The sequence below is a fragment of the Acomys minous genome (assembly GCF_964271855.1).
Source record: "Acomys minous genome assembly, chromosome: 9".
Classification (NCBI taxonomy): Eukaryota; Metazoa; Chordata; class Mammalia; order Rodentia; family Muridae; genus Acomys; species Acomys minous.
The window spans coordinates 39720390-39734537 of NC_140490.1; the positions used below are offsets into that span (position 1 = coordinate 39720390).

Consider the following 14148-nt stretch of genomic DNA (forward strand, 5'->3'; position numbering starts at 1 on the left):
CCTTTCCTCCCTCAAATACTTCTGATGGTGGTGTTTCATCACAGCAACGGGAACCCTAAGACAAGGGAGTATCTCTCACCCCCTCTAAGGGTCAAGAGCACAGTGAGAAGGGGGGCAGAATGTAGGAGGCAGAGGATGGGGTGCAGTGGTGAACACTGTGGCAGGCACACCATTGCCACTGCACTTGAGCTCACAACAAAGGGCCTGCTCACGTGTCCTGAAGGGCAAGAGTGTGTGAAGCCCGGCTCCTCCCTGAGGATTAAGGCATTCAATGGTTGCTGGAAAAGAAAGACATTTTCTTTACAGTAACCACTAGTAAGTTGCCTATAAACACAAGTAACCCTACTGAAACCCTTGCGTAACTATAGAGGGATTTTAATACAGCAACATGGCTACTCTGGTTGGAATACAGACCTTTAACCTCAAACAATAAAGGTAAAGTTAGCTGGTAGAAAGAAGAAGCCATGTTTGAAAGTGAAATCTAGTTGAGAGGCAAAGTGATAAATCAGAGAAGAATTGAGAGAACAGGATATGTCTAACTCTCAAAAGAACAGAAAGGTGACTTAAAAACGGGAACACCACAGACAAAGATAAGGAAGAGGCAGTTTTACTGGTACAGTTGTACAGAGACAGATTGTAAAGAGAACAAGCCAGACACAGGTGAAGACAGAACAAGGGAGAGAATGAGAAGGAGCCAGAAGATTGGAACAGATTGCTAAAGTTAGTATGAGACCAAGGAGAGCAATTCAGTGAGCAGAGAGAAACCAGTTGGATCCATCAGCTTGAAGAATTTAAGCCGGAATAGATGCGTTGAACCAGCTAGTCCGAGTTCAGAAAAAGCTAGTGAGCTTATTCAGTAGTAAGTCTGAGGCTGAAAACATTCTAGGCCTATATAAATGTGGGCCATTTGTATAAATGATTTTTTTTCTACACCCCTTCAAGCTCCCAAATCATGACACAGATACCTACTTGACTTCTTAATAAGCTTTAAGCGGATAGTCTATTCTATTCTAACCTGTCTATGCTACTCTGGACTACTTCCCAGCCACATAGCCCATCACCTCCCATCTAGTCTCACCCCAATGCTCCTGCTCCATCTTTATCCTCCTGGGGACTCCTGGCTACCTTCCCCTTCTCCTTGACAAGTCCAGCCCTAACTCTCCTGCTCAGCTATTGGCTCTTCAGTTCTTTATTAACCAATCAAGATTATGGAGAACTATTTTACACAGGGACAGGAGATTCTTGACAATGACAATGTCCCTGTGTGGATTGCAACCAGATCTCTGGACACATAAATCAGTATCTGAATACATAGTGCACAAGATCTGCCCCCAAGAGACAACCAAATCCAAAACCAAGTGGAACAGAAGGGAGCTGCTTCAGAAGAGGAAGGGAATTGGAGGCAGCCAACAAAGGATGAGGGATGAATACGATCAAAATAACTCTAAATATGTAAAATTAATGTTAGTAAAAGCAATTAAGGAAAATCCTTAGGAATAAACATGCACACATACACACACACACAACACCTACAACAGGCAATACATGAATTTTGCATGATCAGCACACACCAAGTCTGACCGCCTATGGTCTCCAGACCCCCATGGTGGAACACATGCAAACACAGATACACACATGTACATACAAAAAAAGTGCAACAATTTACAACAACTAGGTAAAGTGGTGTACACCTGTAACCCCAGCAGCCCTTGGGAAGTGGGAACAGAACAACTCATAGTTCAAGGTCATTCCTAGCTACTTAAATTTGAGGACAACAAAGAGAGAGCATAGTGGCTCATGGCTTTAATCCCAGCACCTCCTTGGGAGGTAGAGGCAGGAGGATCTCTGTGATTTTGAGGCCAGCCTGGTCTATACAGTGAGTTCCAAGACAGCCAGGGCTATGCAGAGACAGTCTTCCAAAACAAACAAACAAACAAACAAAAGCTAAACAAACAAAAAAGAGAAGTATCTGGAAAGATGGCTCAGAGGTTAACATTGGCTGCTCTTCCAGACGACCGAAGTTCAAGTTCTACACCCACACAGTTCACAACTGCCTATAACTTCAGTTCCAAAAGATCCAATGCCCTCTTCTGCTCTCTAAGAATACTGACATACGTGTGCACATACACACAAATGAATCTTTTAAAAAAGAAAACAGGGGCTGGAGAAATGGTTCAGTGGTTAAGAGCACTGTCTGCTCTTCCAGAGGTCCTGAGTTCAATTCCCAGCAACCACATGGTGGCTCACAACCATCTATAATGAGAGCTTGTGGACAGTCACACATGCAGGCAGGACATTGTATACATTAAAAAAAATTGCTTTAAAAAAGAAAACAAAGCGAGGCCAGTTTTAGCTACAAGAGTGAGTCAGAGGACCATCTGGACTACATGAGACTGTCTACAATGAAAACAAGAAAATATTATTAGCCAGGCAGTGGTGGTGCACACCTTTAATTCCAGCACTTGGAAGGCAGAGTTCCAGGCCAGCCTAGTCTACAAAGCAAGTCCAGGACAGCCAACACTACACAGAGAAACCCAGTCTCAAAAAACAAAACAAGTAAATATTATCAGCCTGGTGTACTTTTATAATATATGTATTAATTTTTAGTGAACAGTAACTGCTTTTAACCACTAAGCCATCTCTCTGCAGTCCCAATAATGGAAATCCAACAAAACACAAGTATTTAAGTATACATTAAAAAAAAAGTGGCAGATTAGAATGCAAAACTCAGCCAGGTGTAGTAGTGCACATGCCTTTAATCACTTGAGAGGCAGAGAAAGGCAGATCTCTGCTCGCCTGGTCTACAGAGTGAGTTCAAGGACAGCCAGAGCTATACAGAGAACCCCTGTCCAGAAAAACAAAACTAACCAATGTGGGAAAGATTAAGCTTTGTCACAGGTGGAAGCAGTCTTAGCAGGCTTTACCCTTGGAGCAAGCCATGAATACCTTGTGACAGACTGTTTGGAGCCTTCCAGGGCTTGGAATTCAGGAAGGCGACCTGGGAACCCCACCGTGGCTATTGTTTTTTTAATTGACCCTCGAAGGGAGAAGGAGACCGCCCCTTGCTTGTGACTGGGAAGGTGGGGCAAAGAAAAAACAACAGGTGAAGGCGAGAGGGCGCTCGGAGAGAGGAAGGGACCGGACCAGCTCGAGGGACAGAGACACCTAAGGACCCGTCCTGCGGAACGGATTCTAGAAGGTTTACTATTCTGTCCCTTTAACCTTTTTTTCCTTCTTGTATATGATAGTTGGGTTGTATAATAAAGTTTAATTGTTAATAAACACAGCCAACAAACCAACCAACCAAGAAATATAATAGAATGCCAAATTCCAAGAAAAATACACTACCAACAAATCCTGTACAGCTTCTAGTGCTCAGAGACAAAGTAGCTGGAAGCAAGAAGGCTCCGTGGGTGAGACACAACAGAACCCTCACAACCTGAGCTTGATCTCAAGTCCCAGAGAGTGGATGAGAACCAATTCCCAAAGGCTGTCCTCTGACCACAAAAACGCTGGGGCATGCATGGGACCCCTGACCCGCCATATACAATAAATAATTGGAGAAAAATAAAGTAGTACACAGTTGGTTTTAAAGTGATGACTTTATTAATAAATATACATCTATATGATGATGTAGATACAAATCATGAACACTACTCCATTCCATACACATAATTGCACACGAGTAGCTCAAGTTCATGGACATTAAAACATACACAGTATCTATTCAGACTTTTTACAGCAGAGGACAACGTGCTTATTATCAGTTAACTGGTAAATACTTGCTTCATAATTGTCTGTGGAAAAGGGAAGTTGTGAATCATAAAACCAGAGTGGCTTGATTAAATCACACAGCTGACTTACTACAGCATCACTTCTCAAAAACTTAAATACATTGTATGTGAGAGCATAGATTTGCCTACTTGGAAGTAAAAGGGAGAAAGGTAAAGGAAAGATTCAGATACATCTTAAGAGTCTGAGTGCAGTCATTACGATAGCAAACAAAAGAGCACCAAAACTTTTATACCCAAGACTGTTGTGAATTATTATTTTACTGTAACAGATCATAAAGTTTTACTGCATATAGACAAGGAACTGACAGAGCAGTCATCAACATCCCCTGAAATGTTCTTTTAAAGCTTCTTAAAGTAGAAAGATGTTCACTGTTTAAACTCACAAACTGGTCATTCTTACACTGGATGAATCAACCTTAACATCATAAGTGGATCCAGATTTTACCTCAAGGAAATTCTATTCTTATTTCATGAAAATATATAAGTAAATTCACACAAACACCAGTTTGGAATGAATAAACACCACTTTGACAGATGTTTCTTTTTAAAAAGTAATTAAAAATACAAAGAATTGTTAGTCTGATTTAAACAATGATTTTTAAAAAAAGTTCTCAAATATTAAAAATCAAACCAGGTACTATTTAACTTTTCAATATATTGTGCCAATATATATTTTTAAATATCCAGTGCAAAACTCCCAAGATAGTATCAAAATCACCCCATACTAAAGATTAGTTAGGCAAGGTGATACCTGTGGAAAATGAAAATTTCATCTGTATTGACTCCTTATTTGTTTTAATAATAATAAATAAGGCATGTTAAAATATCCTTTTAAAAAGTAAAACAAACTTACTTGAATAGTAGATCATTTTCTGACAGTTTTAATATAGAATAGTGAAACCTGTTTTATGAAGAATAGATTCACGCAGTATAAAATTAGCAATTTACCTTTTAAGGAACAACTATACAGTGGGGGAAGGGCTTCGGGGGACAGTTTTCCCCAACTGAATATACTGACATCTAGGCAACTGTTTAACATGCTATTTCAGTGTCTGTCATGACAAAAGACCATGTTACAAAAGATGCAGAATGCAGTCTTTAGATCGTGTAGAAGTAAAAATATTTTTTATGTGAAGACTTCATTCCGGTCATCATGTCTGTCCCTCCAGCGTGGCACTAGTAAACTGTCCACAAGGAGAGAAGTAAGCAGAACCGATGTTCACCAGGGCACACAGTATTCCAGGTAACTAACTGCTCACAGGAACAGTAACTCAGTTTCACAACTGCAGCCACTCACCCCCACCTCCCTTCCTGGGGTGGAGCTCCTGATATAACCATTGTTATGTACAGTATCTCCTTACTGTACTGAGGTCCTATTTCATCAACATGTGCATGAAACTCCTGATACAATAACACACCTGCTTTATCTTCTGGCACACCGCACAGCACTACTGAGTAGATGTGCTGAAAGCTGAGGAAGGGGATGGATGTGGGAAAGAGTAAGGAAGAAATATAGAAGGGTATAAAACCAGGAATGAAATTAAACTGAAAGATGTCAAGTGGACTTACTAAGAAACACACATGCACCCAAATCCTTGACAGTGGTGAGCATTATTCTACAGCCTAATATTTCAACTGTCTTCAAGAACCAGCTGTGCAAAGATCTCTAGGCAGCCAATTGCTAAACAACTTGAGAAACAGCTGGCAGGCACTCAAGTGACCAGATGAACACAGGAGTGAAGACGTAAGCATTTGAGTGTCAGAAGCTATACATTTCGAGTAAATTATTAGCAGTCTTATATTCTGAGCTTCTGCAAGAAGAAACTCTTGAAGATGTTTAGCTGTCCGAATGTCACGGCTGGCTATGTAGGCACCCAACACTGTTCGCTGTTATGGTTTGTGCAAAGCTATCCTGTTGAGGTAACTCTGCCCACATGCAATGCAAAACCTTTACTGTAGGAGCAGAAGCCCAGCTGCTGTGTCAGCTATCACTGGGGCACCTAAAGTTTGGTGCTTGTCTCCTGATAAAGGTCCGAAACATGGTATTTTATGTGCAGTCAGTTTGCATGGACCAAGAGCAAGCCTAAATTTCGTTTAAATTTCTGATTATTTGTTTTTTGAGACAGGGTTTCTCTGTGTAGCCTTGGCTATCTTGTACTTGCTTTATAGACCAGGCTGGCCTCAAACTCACAGAGATGCTTGCCTCTGCCTCCTGAGTGCTGGGATTAAAGGCATGCACCACCATGTCCAGTCAAATTTCTGGTTTTTTAAAAAGATTTTTAAAAAAATTATTTATACAGTATCCTGCCTGCATGTGAGCCAGCAGGCTAGAAGAGCATACGAGAGCTCATTATAGATGGTTGTGAGCCACCATGTGACTGCTGGGAATTAAACTCATGACCTTTGGAAGAACAGCCAGTGTTCTTAACCTCTGAGGCATCTCTCCAGTCCTTCTAATTATTTTTAAATTTTTTGAGTCCTATAAATCTACATTTTAATCTCAAAAGCATTTCAAAATGCAAGTTGAAACATTTTTATTTTTAAAAGACAGGGTCTTCCTGCCTGGCACTAGCTATCCTGGAACTCACTATGCAGACCTCAATTCACAGAGATCCACCTGCCTCACCTCCCAAATGCTGGGACTAGAGGCATGCGCCACCACTGCACCTTGCCCAGGGAAAGCTTTTCAATTTTGAAGTTCAAAATATTTTACTTAGAACAAACTCAGAATAAATAAAGTGTATATTAACAAGAAACATTTCAGAAAGGAAGATTTCCCTCCGTAACTATGTCTACCTGCCAGTGTTTGTCTCTTCCATCCTTGGTTTAAAGCTTGCCTCACTAGGGAGAAGAGGCTTCTTTTGGAAGAAGCGGTCATCCTGGAGCCACACCACCATTTTTAAGCTAACCAGAACTCAATTTACAGACATACTGAGTTCTTGCATTTCTTGGCTTTTTAGATCTTAGCCAAGAAAGTGCTTTCTGCTTAGACCAGTTTTGTAGCCTACCATTCAGTTTGTGTCCTTTGGTAGATGTAAACCTGAAAATGCAGTTAAGTACTAATGCAATATAATAATTACTCTGAAAAAAACCATTCTAAATGAATGAGCAATCGTTATATGTGTTTTTAAATATAACATTTGAATTAATATTGAAAGTCACTAAGTATATGAAAGACAAAACAATAGAACAGAATGATTACAGTTACATGCAGACCTTAAGGATTTTTTGTATATTCAATGTAATGTGCACGTTTATGAAGTATTTATGGGTTTTAAGTATAATGTAGTGTCTGATGTATATGGTCTTAGGCAACTGAAAACACATAACCTGGAACTATAATCTCTGCAAGGCAGGTATTAAACAATGCTTTAGGAATAATGATCAACTAACGTCGTGTGAATCAATAAGTTGTGTTTTAAATGCCAAAGCATCCAAAAAGCTCTTATTCCGGGAGCTCTGAACTCACACACCATCCCCTTGGATCTGCTCACTAGCTGCTGTTCGGCCCCCTCAGTTATGAAGCCTCAGGTAAAACTGTGTCACACTGTGGTTTGCTCATAAAGTTAACTGCCAAGGCAGCTGCTGAGCATGTGAGGCGTCCACTTAGGGAAAGCAACAATGACTTAGCTGAGTGCTGTGTGAACCTTGTACCATACAGGAACAATGTACTACTCTTGCTCAAAGTGCACCTGTCAACATGTGGCAGCTTCTGAGCAAAAAACGAAAGGAAGAAAAAGTAGGGAGTGAAGACGACCAAACAGAAAAATAAAACTGGGAAGTCCAGGTGGTAAAATCATGTCAAATTACAGCCAAGAAGCTTTAGGGTGACTCAGTCTGCTCCTAACAAGTGCTCTCCTGCCTCACTCATTCACTGGGTGGCTTGACTTCACCGCTGCTTTCCTGAACCCCGTGAATTGCTCGGCTGTGCATCATAGGGTAAGGAAAGGCAGCAGTGCCACAGCCATAGCCAAGATCTGCAAGCCGGGACAGAGCTTTAATGCTACCTGGAGGTCTCCCTGGGCTGACCTTGTATCCTGCAGCTTTGGTTGTACCCAAAGGTCTGCCTGGACTTGTTTTAAATCCAGCTGCTTTGGTAGTTCCCAGGGGTCTGCCTGTGCTGGTCCGGTATCCTGCTGACTTGGTGGTTCCTGAAGGCCGGCCTCGCTTACCAGATCGATTGAGGTTTTTCTTTTTCTTGAGTTCATCTTTTATCTCTATGTTTCTGCCACTGGTAGGCTGCAAGTGTGTTTCGTTTAATGGGTCCTGCCTCTGACAAACCATTGGTTTGTGGCTGACCGTGTGGGTGTATTTGCTTTGCTGGGAGGAATATATATCAAACTGATCAGCAGCTCTCATGGCATCTTCACTGAGGCAGGAAGGCTTGCCAGGCCCACAGAACGCTGGGTTACTGCCGGCAACGGGATGCATCATTTTCTACAAAAATTAAAGACAAATATGTGTGAAAATCTATCTGTACGACAGCATCCAATAGGAAAATCTCCACCCCCACCCCCCCACCCTGTTTTTCAAGACAGGGTTTCTCTGTGTAGCCTTGGCTGTCCTGGACTCACTTTGTAGACTAGGCTGGTCTCGAACAGTGTGATCCACCTACCTCTGCCTCCCAAGTGCTGAGATTAAAAGCGTGTGCCACCACGCCCAGGCGGAAAACCATCTTTTAACAACTATACAGACTACCTAAGTCGTGACCCATGCTAGGTAAGTGATTGTTTAGGGACGCAGCTGCCTCTGAGTTACCTATACCACCAGCCTTGGTCAGAATTCTTTGATTTGTCATGCCTTATCTAATATACATAAATAATGTTGTTCATGGCTTCCCCCAAAAGTCAGATAATGAGCAGCATGAAAGAGTCATGGTTTTCTCAGTAATAGGTAGGAACAGATGTCATTTAAAAGTATGATCATTCAATTAGAGGCAGGAACCACTTTGCTCAGCAGTTAAGAGGACTTGCTGCTCTTGCAAGGGACCCAGGTTCAGATCCCAGCACCCACATGGTGGCTCACACCATCCGTAATTCCAGATCATGAGGACTGACATCCTCTTCTGATCCCCTTGGGCAGCAAGCATGCACAGATAAACATATATACATATAGGCAAAACAGTCCTACGCATATTTTTTAAATCTAAATTCTACTTTTTAAAGATTTATTATATAGACAGTATACACTTGCAGACCAGAAGAGGGCACCAGATCTCATTCTAGATGGCTGTGAGCCATCATGTGGCTGCTGGGAATTGAACTCAGGACCTTTGGAAAAGCAGCCAGTACTCTTCGACTCTGAGCCATCTCTCCAGCCCTCTTAATCTAAATTCTTTGAAGGATAACTCAAAACACTAATTTAATAGCTATAATATTCTGATTAAGGTTGATATAAATTAAAAGTGAATTATTTGGTAGGCTTTTTTCCCTTTAAGTTACTAAACCCTGAAAAACTAAAGGTAAAACCAGAACAAGGGTGAAAATAATGGATCAGCAGGTAAAGTCGCTTGGCACCAAGCCTGACATTTTAAGTTCAATACCCAAAAGGCAGGAGAATCCACTCTCAAATTGTCCCCTGACATCCACATACTTGCAACACACACACACACACACGGTTAAAAAAAAATTAGCAAAAGTAAAAGCCCAGAACTCCTTGGGTACTGCAGCATTCTCACATGCACACTCTTAACCTGATCAGTTTCTACAAGATGGATCCTCAGTCATTATGTAATTTATTATTTATACAGAACCCTGAGTGTCTGTTACACTTTTCAAAAGCCAGATAGTATCAAGCAAGAAACACATGTCTTAGCCAATGGCCTCTATCCAAACAGAAGGCAGTATCAACCCAGAAGATAAAGGTTTCTGTTACCTAAAACAGATGAGAACGTATACAGTCAAGGCTTGAAGCCAGGTGCCAGGCGTGGTGGCATACACCTTTAATCCCAGCACTTGGGAGGCAGAGGGAGGTGGACTGCTGTGAGTTTGAGGCCAGCCTGGTCTACAGAGAGAGTCCAGGACAGCCAAGGCTACACAGAGAAACCCTGTCTAAAAAACCAAACCAAAAAGACTTGAAGCCAGGTGTGGTGGCACACCCCTTTAATACCAGCACTTGGGAGGCAGAAGCAGGCAGGCTTCTGTGGGTTTGAGGCCAGCCTGATCAAAAAAGCAAGTCCAGAACAGTAAGGGTTGTTTCACAGACATTCTCTGTCTCCAAAAAATAAAATAAAATGCCTACCTCTTTCCACTCCAAGACTTACCTGCTAGTATTTCTTTGCTTTTTTGTTTGTTTTTTTAAAGAATTGGTCCTGGAGTCAGGTGAACTGGTGCACACCTGTATTACCAGCACTCAGGCAACAGAGGCAGGTGAATCTCTGTAAATTCGAGACCAGCAAGTCCAGGCTTGCTACAGAGAAACCCTGTCTGGAAAAAAACAGGGGGTAAAAAAAGAATTGGTCTCAGACTGGAAAAATGGCTCAGTGGTTAAGAGCATTGCCTGTTCAGTTCTGAGATCCTGAGTTCAGTTCCCAGGAACCACATGGGATCTGATGCTCTCCTCTGGCATGCAGATGGACATGCAGATGGAGCACTCATATACATAAAATAAACAAATCTTTAAAGAGCGAATTGGTCTCACTCTTTGTCTATGCTAACCTCGAACTCACAATGATCCGCCTGCCTCTGCCTCCCGAGTGCTGGGATTAAAGGCATGTGCCACCACACCTGGCTCCAGCATACATTTGGGGCGGGGGGCAGAGAAAGGGTTTCTCTGTGTGGCCTTGGCTGTCCTGGATTCTCTTTGTAGACCAGGCTGGCCTTGAAATCACAGCGATCTGCCTGCCTCTGCCTCCTGTGGCTTGAGCCACCATGCCCCACTACATCCTTGAAAAAAAAAAAAGGCTTTTCAAGACAAGGTCTCTCTGTGTAACAGTTCTGGCTGTCCTGGCTTCACTTTTGTTATCCAGGCTAGCCTTGAACTCACAGCAATCAACCTGCCTCTGCCTCGTGAGTGCTGGGATTAAAGGTGTGCAGCACACCAGGCCATCACACTCTTAACTGCTTTTCTTCCAGCTAACTACTCTTTAATTCTTTCACTAAAATGATATAGGCTACATTTAATAAAGTTAGAAGAACTTCTCTAAGATGTGGGTGGAATGTACACAATTATAGAACAAATTGTGTTGCCTAGCAAAGGCTACAGTTGTGTGTGTGTGTGTGTGTGTGTGTGTGTGCTACTAGGAGTGCAACCCAAGGCCTTTCACACATCAAACAAAAAAGGAGTATCTTTTAAAATGGTTCACTTAAAGTTTAAGAAAGCCAACCGAAGTGTGACTGTGACTATATTAGTGGTTTTGAAGGTGTACTGAGATTTGCTGTCCCTTAAGTTCTCCTGCGGGTGTTTAACCCTGCTGTCTTTCGATGAACAATCGCATTTTCTTTCCCAACACTATTTTTAGTAAACACAAGGCATCTATGTAGCTTTGTAAATATAGCAAAGCTTCAGAAGCCCACATTTCCTTCTCCTCCAAAGATTAAATATCACATAATTCTCGGATTTTTGTTACTATCTAGCTAACTAGTATATGTAATTACATATGATTTTGTAATTCTAAACAAGTGTGTGGGAGGCCGTGTTAATCACTAAGGGTGCTGCTCTGCTCCCTGCCTTGCCAGAAGTTTAGATATTAGGACACAACATAAATAACGGTCTCCTTTGTCTTCTCTGCGCTCCTTAACTGTGCCCTACGGCGGTTCCCCAAAAGCACTCTAACTGGACCCGAGGCGTTCACCGCCGCGTCCCCGAGACGCCGCTGACTACCGCAGCGCGAGAGCAAGTTTGCCGCCCCGCTCCCACCCTGCAGCCCTGGCGGCGTACTCCGCGCCGCGACTTCCGCCTCCCGCGATGCTGGCGGGCCCCGGAACGGAAGTACCGCGGGTCCCGGCCGCCCTGGAGGAGGGAGGCACTGGCATTCGCCGCCGCCTCCCGCGCCCACGCCCGCCGCCGCCCCGCGCCCTACCTCCGCTGCTGGGAGCCTGGCTCTCAGAGCGCCCAGGGGCCGCCCATAGGCAGGAAAGCTCCCGCCCGTTCCCGCCGCGCCCGCTCTAGGCGGCCACTCCCGTTCACCGCAGAGGGCCGGCAGCGGCGGAGAGGCCCACGCCAGCGCCCGACTCCCAGGAGCCCTCACCGAGGGCCCGGGAAACGAGAGGAAGAAGCCGCCACAGCCCCGGAATGCGAGCGCCGCACGCCCAGGCGCATGCGTAGGTACTCTTAAGTCTCGCGAGACTGGCGGTGCGGCCCGCGATCAGAGTGCGCCTGCGCGGAATGGACCAGGCTGACGCGGACTACAGACCCGCTAAACGGGGAGTGCAGTTTACCTAGATGAAATTCCGAACATCTACTAAATTTCTCAGAACACAGGACTACTCAGTGAGGCAGTCAGGGTTTGAATCCTGCTGTTGTGTTCCAGAAGCCGCTTTTCACAGCTATTTGTAGAAGATGTTTGACAATGTCTGTGTGCTGGGGACTCGCGCAGACATTTTAAAGATTCGTTGTCTGCTCTGTTCTTAGGGTTTAGGGTGAGAGAGCCCACCTTCAGACAACATGAGAATATTGAGATGATGGCTTTAGAGTCCTATGACATAAGATGTGTAATAATTAAAAGTATCCTGTGGGGTTCCCTATAGCATTTAATTGTTTGTTGTTTTTAAATCCCTGACATCGCTAGAATGTGCCATATCCTTCATCCTGAAAGAACCCCAGCCACAAGCCTAATTCCATTTTTACCATAACGGGTTTCTTCTGAGTCACGTTGTTGTATAATTATCTTGTATTCAGGAAGAATTCTTACCACAAATACATAACATGAAATCGACACTCTTCCAGCACTCCAAACCCAAATAGAATTCCAAGGAAAAAACAAAACCTGTCCAGCAGGAGGCACCAACAAGCCCATCTTCCTCTCAGGAACCCTAGGAGCAGTCAAACAGCCCCTCCCTTCAAAAATCCGTGAGCTGCCATTAACAACACGGTTTTGGTATTTTGTTTTGTTTAAAATGGAAGAAAAAACAAAACAAAACAAAACACGACACAGCAACAAAATCCCAGAGTTGCCCAAAGAGACGCCTGTCTGGCAGAGAGAACCGCTGTAAGAGCAATGGCTCTTCCGCTCCAATGAGCCTAGCTTTGGACACAACTCAAGATGCCTCTTTGATGAGGCAGCCTATGGCCGCCCCAGATGACCCTGCTCACAACTGAACTGGCGCCCACTGCAGCAGTCTTCAATCCGGTCAGACAGGAGCCTTGTGCCAAACGACAGCGTGGCTATATCAACACCACTCCCTTCGTGCTTCTGGAAGCAGCTGGGCAAACTTCCTTCCTGGCAAGGCTCTGCACTGCCACAGGGGCCTCAGTGAAGACTAGTCTCAGTGGTCTCATGGCCTACTGGTGGTTTGACTGCTGGCAGAGCCAGCCTAGCTAGTAGGAGGTGCAGGGGACTTGGAGCTACCAGCCCCAGGCAGCCCAGCAGCAGCTAGCAGGTGGTTAGACATGGACAGCAAGACTACAGACATCAGGGAGTCAGAGCTGAGAAATGAGGCTGTGGGGAACCACCACCCTGCTTAGAGAGGAAGGCACTGAATTGCAAGCTCTGGCTACTGAGGAGCTGTGACGCTAGGTTGAGGGCACTGACATCCCCATTTCTGAGCAGTAACTAGAGGCTGGACACTAGGCCACTGGCATGTAAAGGTCACACTTGAGAGGAAGGCCCTGGCACTGTGTTTGGAGTTGCTGCGTCAAGTGAGTTTCCATTTGAACAGAGAAAAAGGACCTTCAGCTTTTTGGAGGTGGTCTCTATGCAATGCAACGTGGTGTTTGCATTGGCCTGGGGCTTTGAGTCATGTCTGTCCATCAAAGTGATTCAGCACAGGGCTCAGATTTGCACTGTATCAGTACCACCTCCAGAAGAGCTGGAGACAGATTAGCCCTACCAGTCACCTGTCTACAAGACCTCCAGTAAACAAGCCAGGCGTGATGAACACTGTAGAGGACCACACCTTTATTTTATTATTTTATTTTATTTTATTTTGGTTTTTCGAGACAGGGTCTCTCTGTAGCCTTGGCTGTCCTGGACTCACTTTGTCGACCAGGCTGGCCTCGAACTCACAGTGATCCGCCCGCCTCTGCCTCCCGAGTGCTGGGATTAAAGGCATGCGCCACCACACCCGGCTGAGGACCACACCTTTAATTCCAGCACTGAGGAGGTAAAAACTGGAGGATCTCTGAGTTCAAGGCCAGCCTGGTCTACACAGCCAGCTCCAGGACAGCCATGACTACAAAGAGCAGTGGTTCTCAA

At 44.2% G+C, this 14148-nt stretch overlaps 1 protein-coding gene across 2 annotated transcripts; it reads right to left on the reverse strand.

Moving 5' to 3' along the window:
• Positions 1–3583: 3583 nt before the first annotated feature.
• LOC311605486 (UPF0461 protein C5orf24 homolog) lies at positions 3584–12084 on the reverse strand. 2 transcript variants are annotated; one of them, XM_084796072.1, is made up of 2 exons: positions 11815–12084; positions 3584–8231 (listed from the first exon to the last, which is right to left on the reverse strand). In XM_084796072.1, exon 2 carries the CDS (start codon positions 8226–8228, stop codon positions 7662–7664), a length of 567 nt encoding a protein of 188 aa, XP_084652198.1. In that variant the 5' UTR covers positions 8229–8231; positions 11815–12084; the 3' UTR covers positions 3584–7661. The 2 variants fall into 2 exon arrangements, with proteins under 2 accessions (XP_084652198.1, XP_084652199.1); XM_084796073.1 differs by lacking the exon at positions 11815–12084 and adding an exon at positions 10057–10364.
• Between the last annotated feature and the right edge of the window lie 2064 nt (positions 12085–14148).

Coding starts and splice junctions, on each gene's coding strand:
- LOC311605486 (XM_084796072.1), bottom strand. CDS start 8,228: ATGATGCATCCCGTTGCCGGCAGTAACCCAGCGTTCTGTGGGCCTGGC.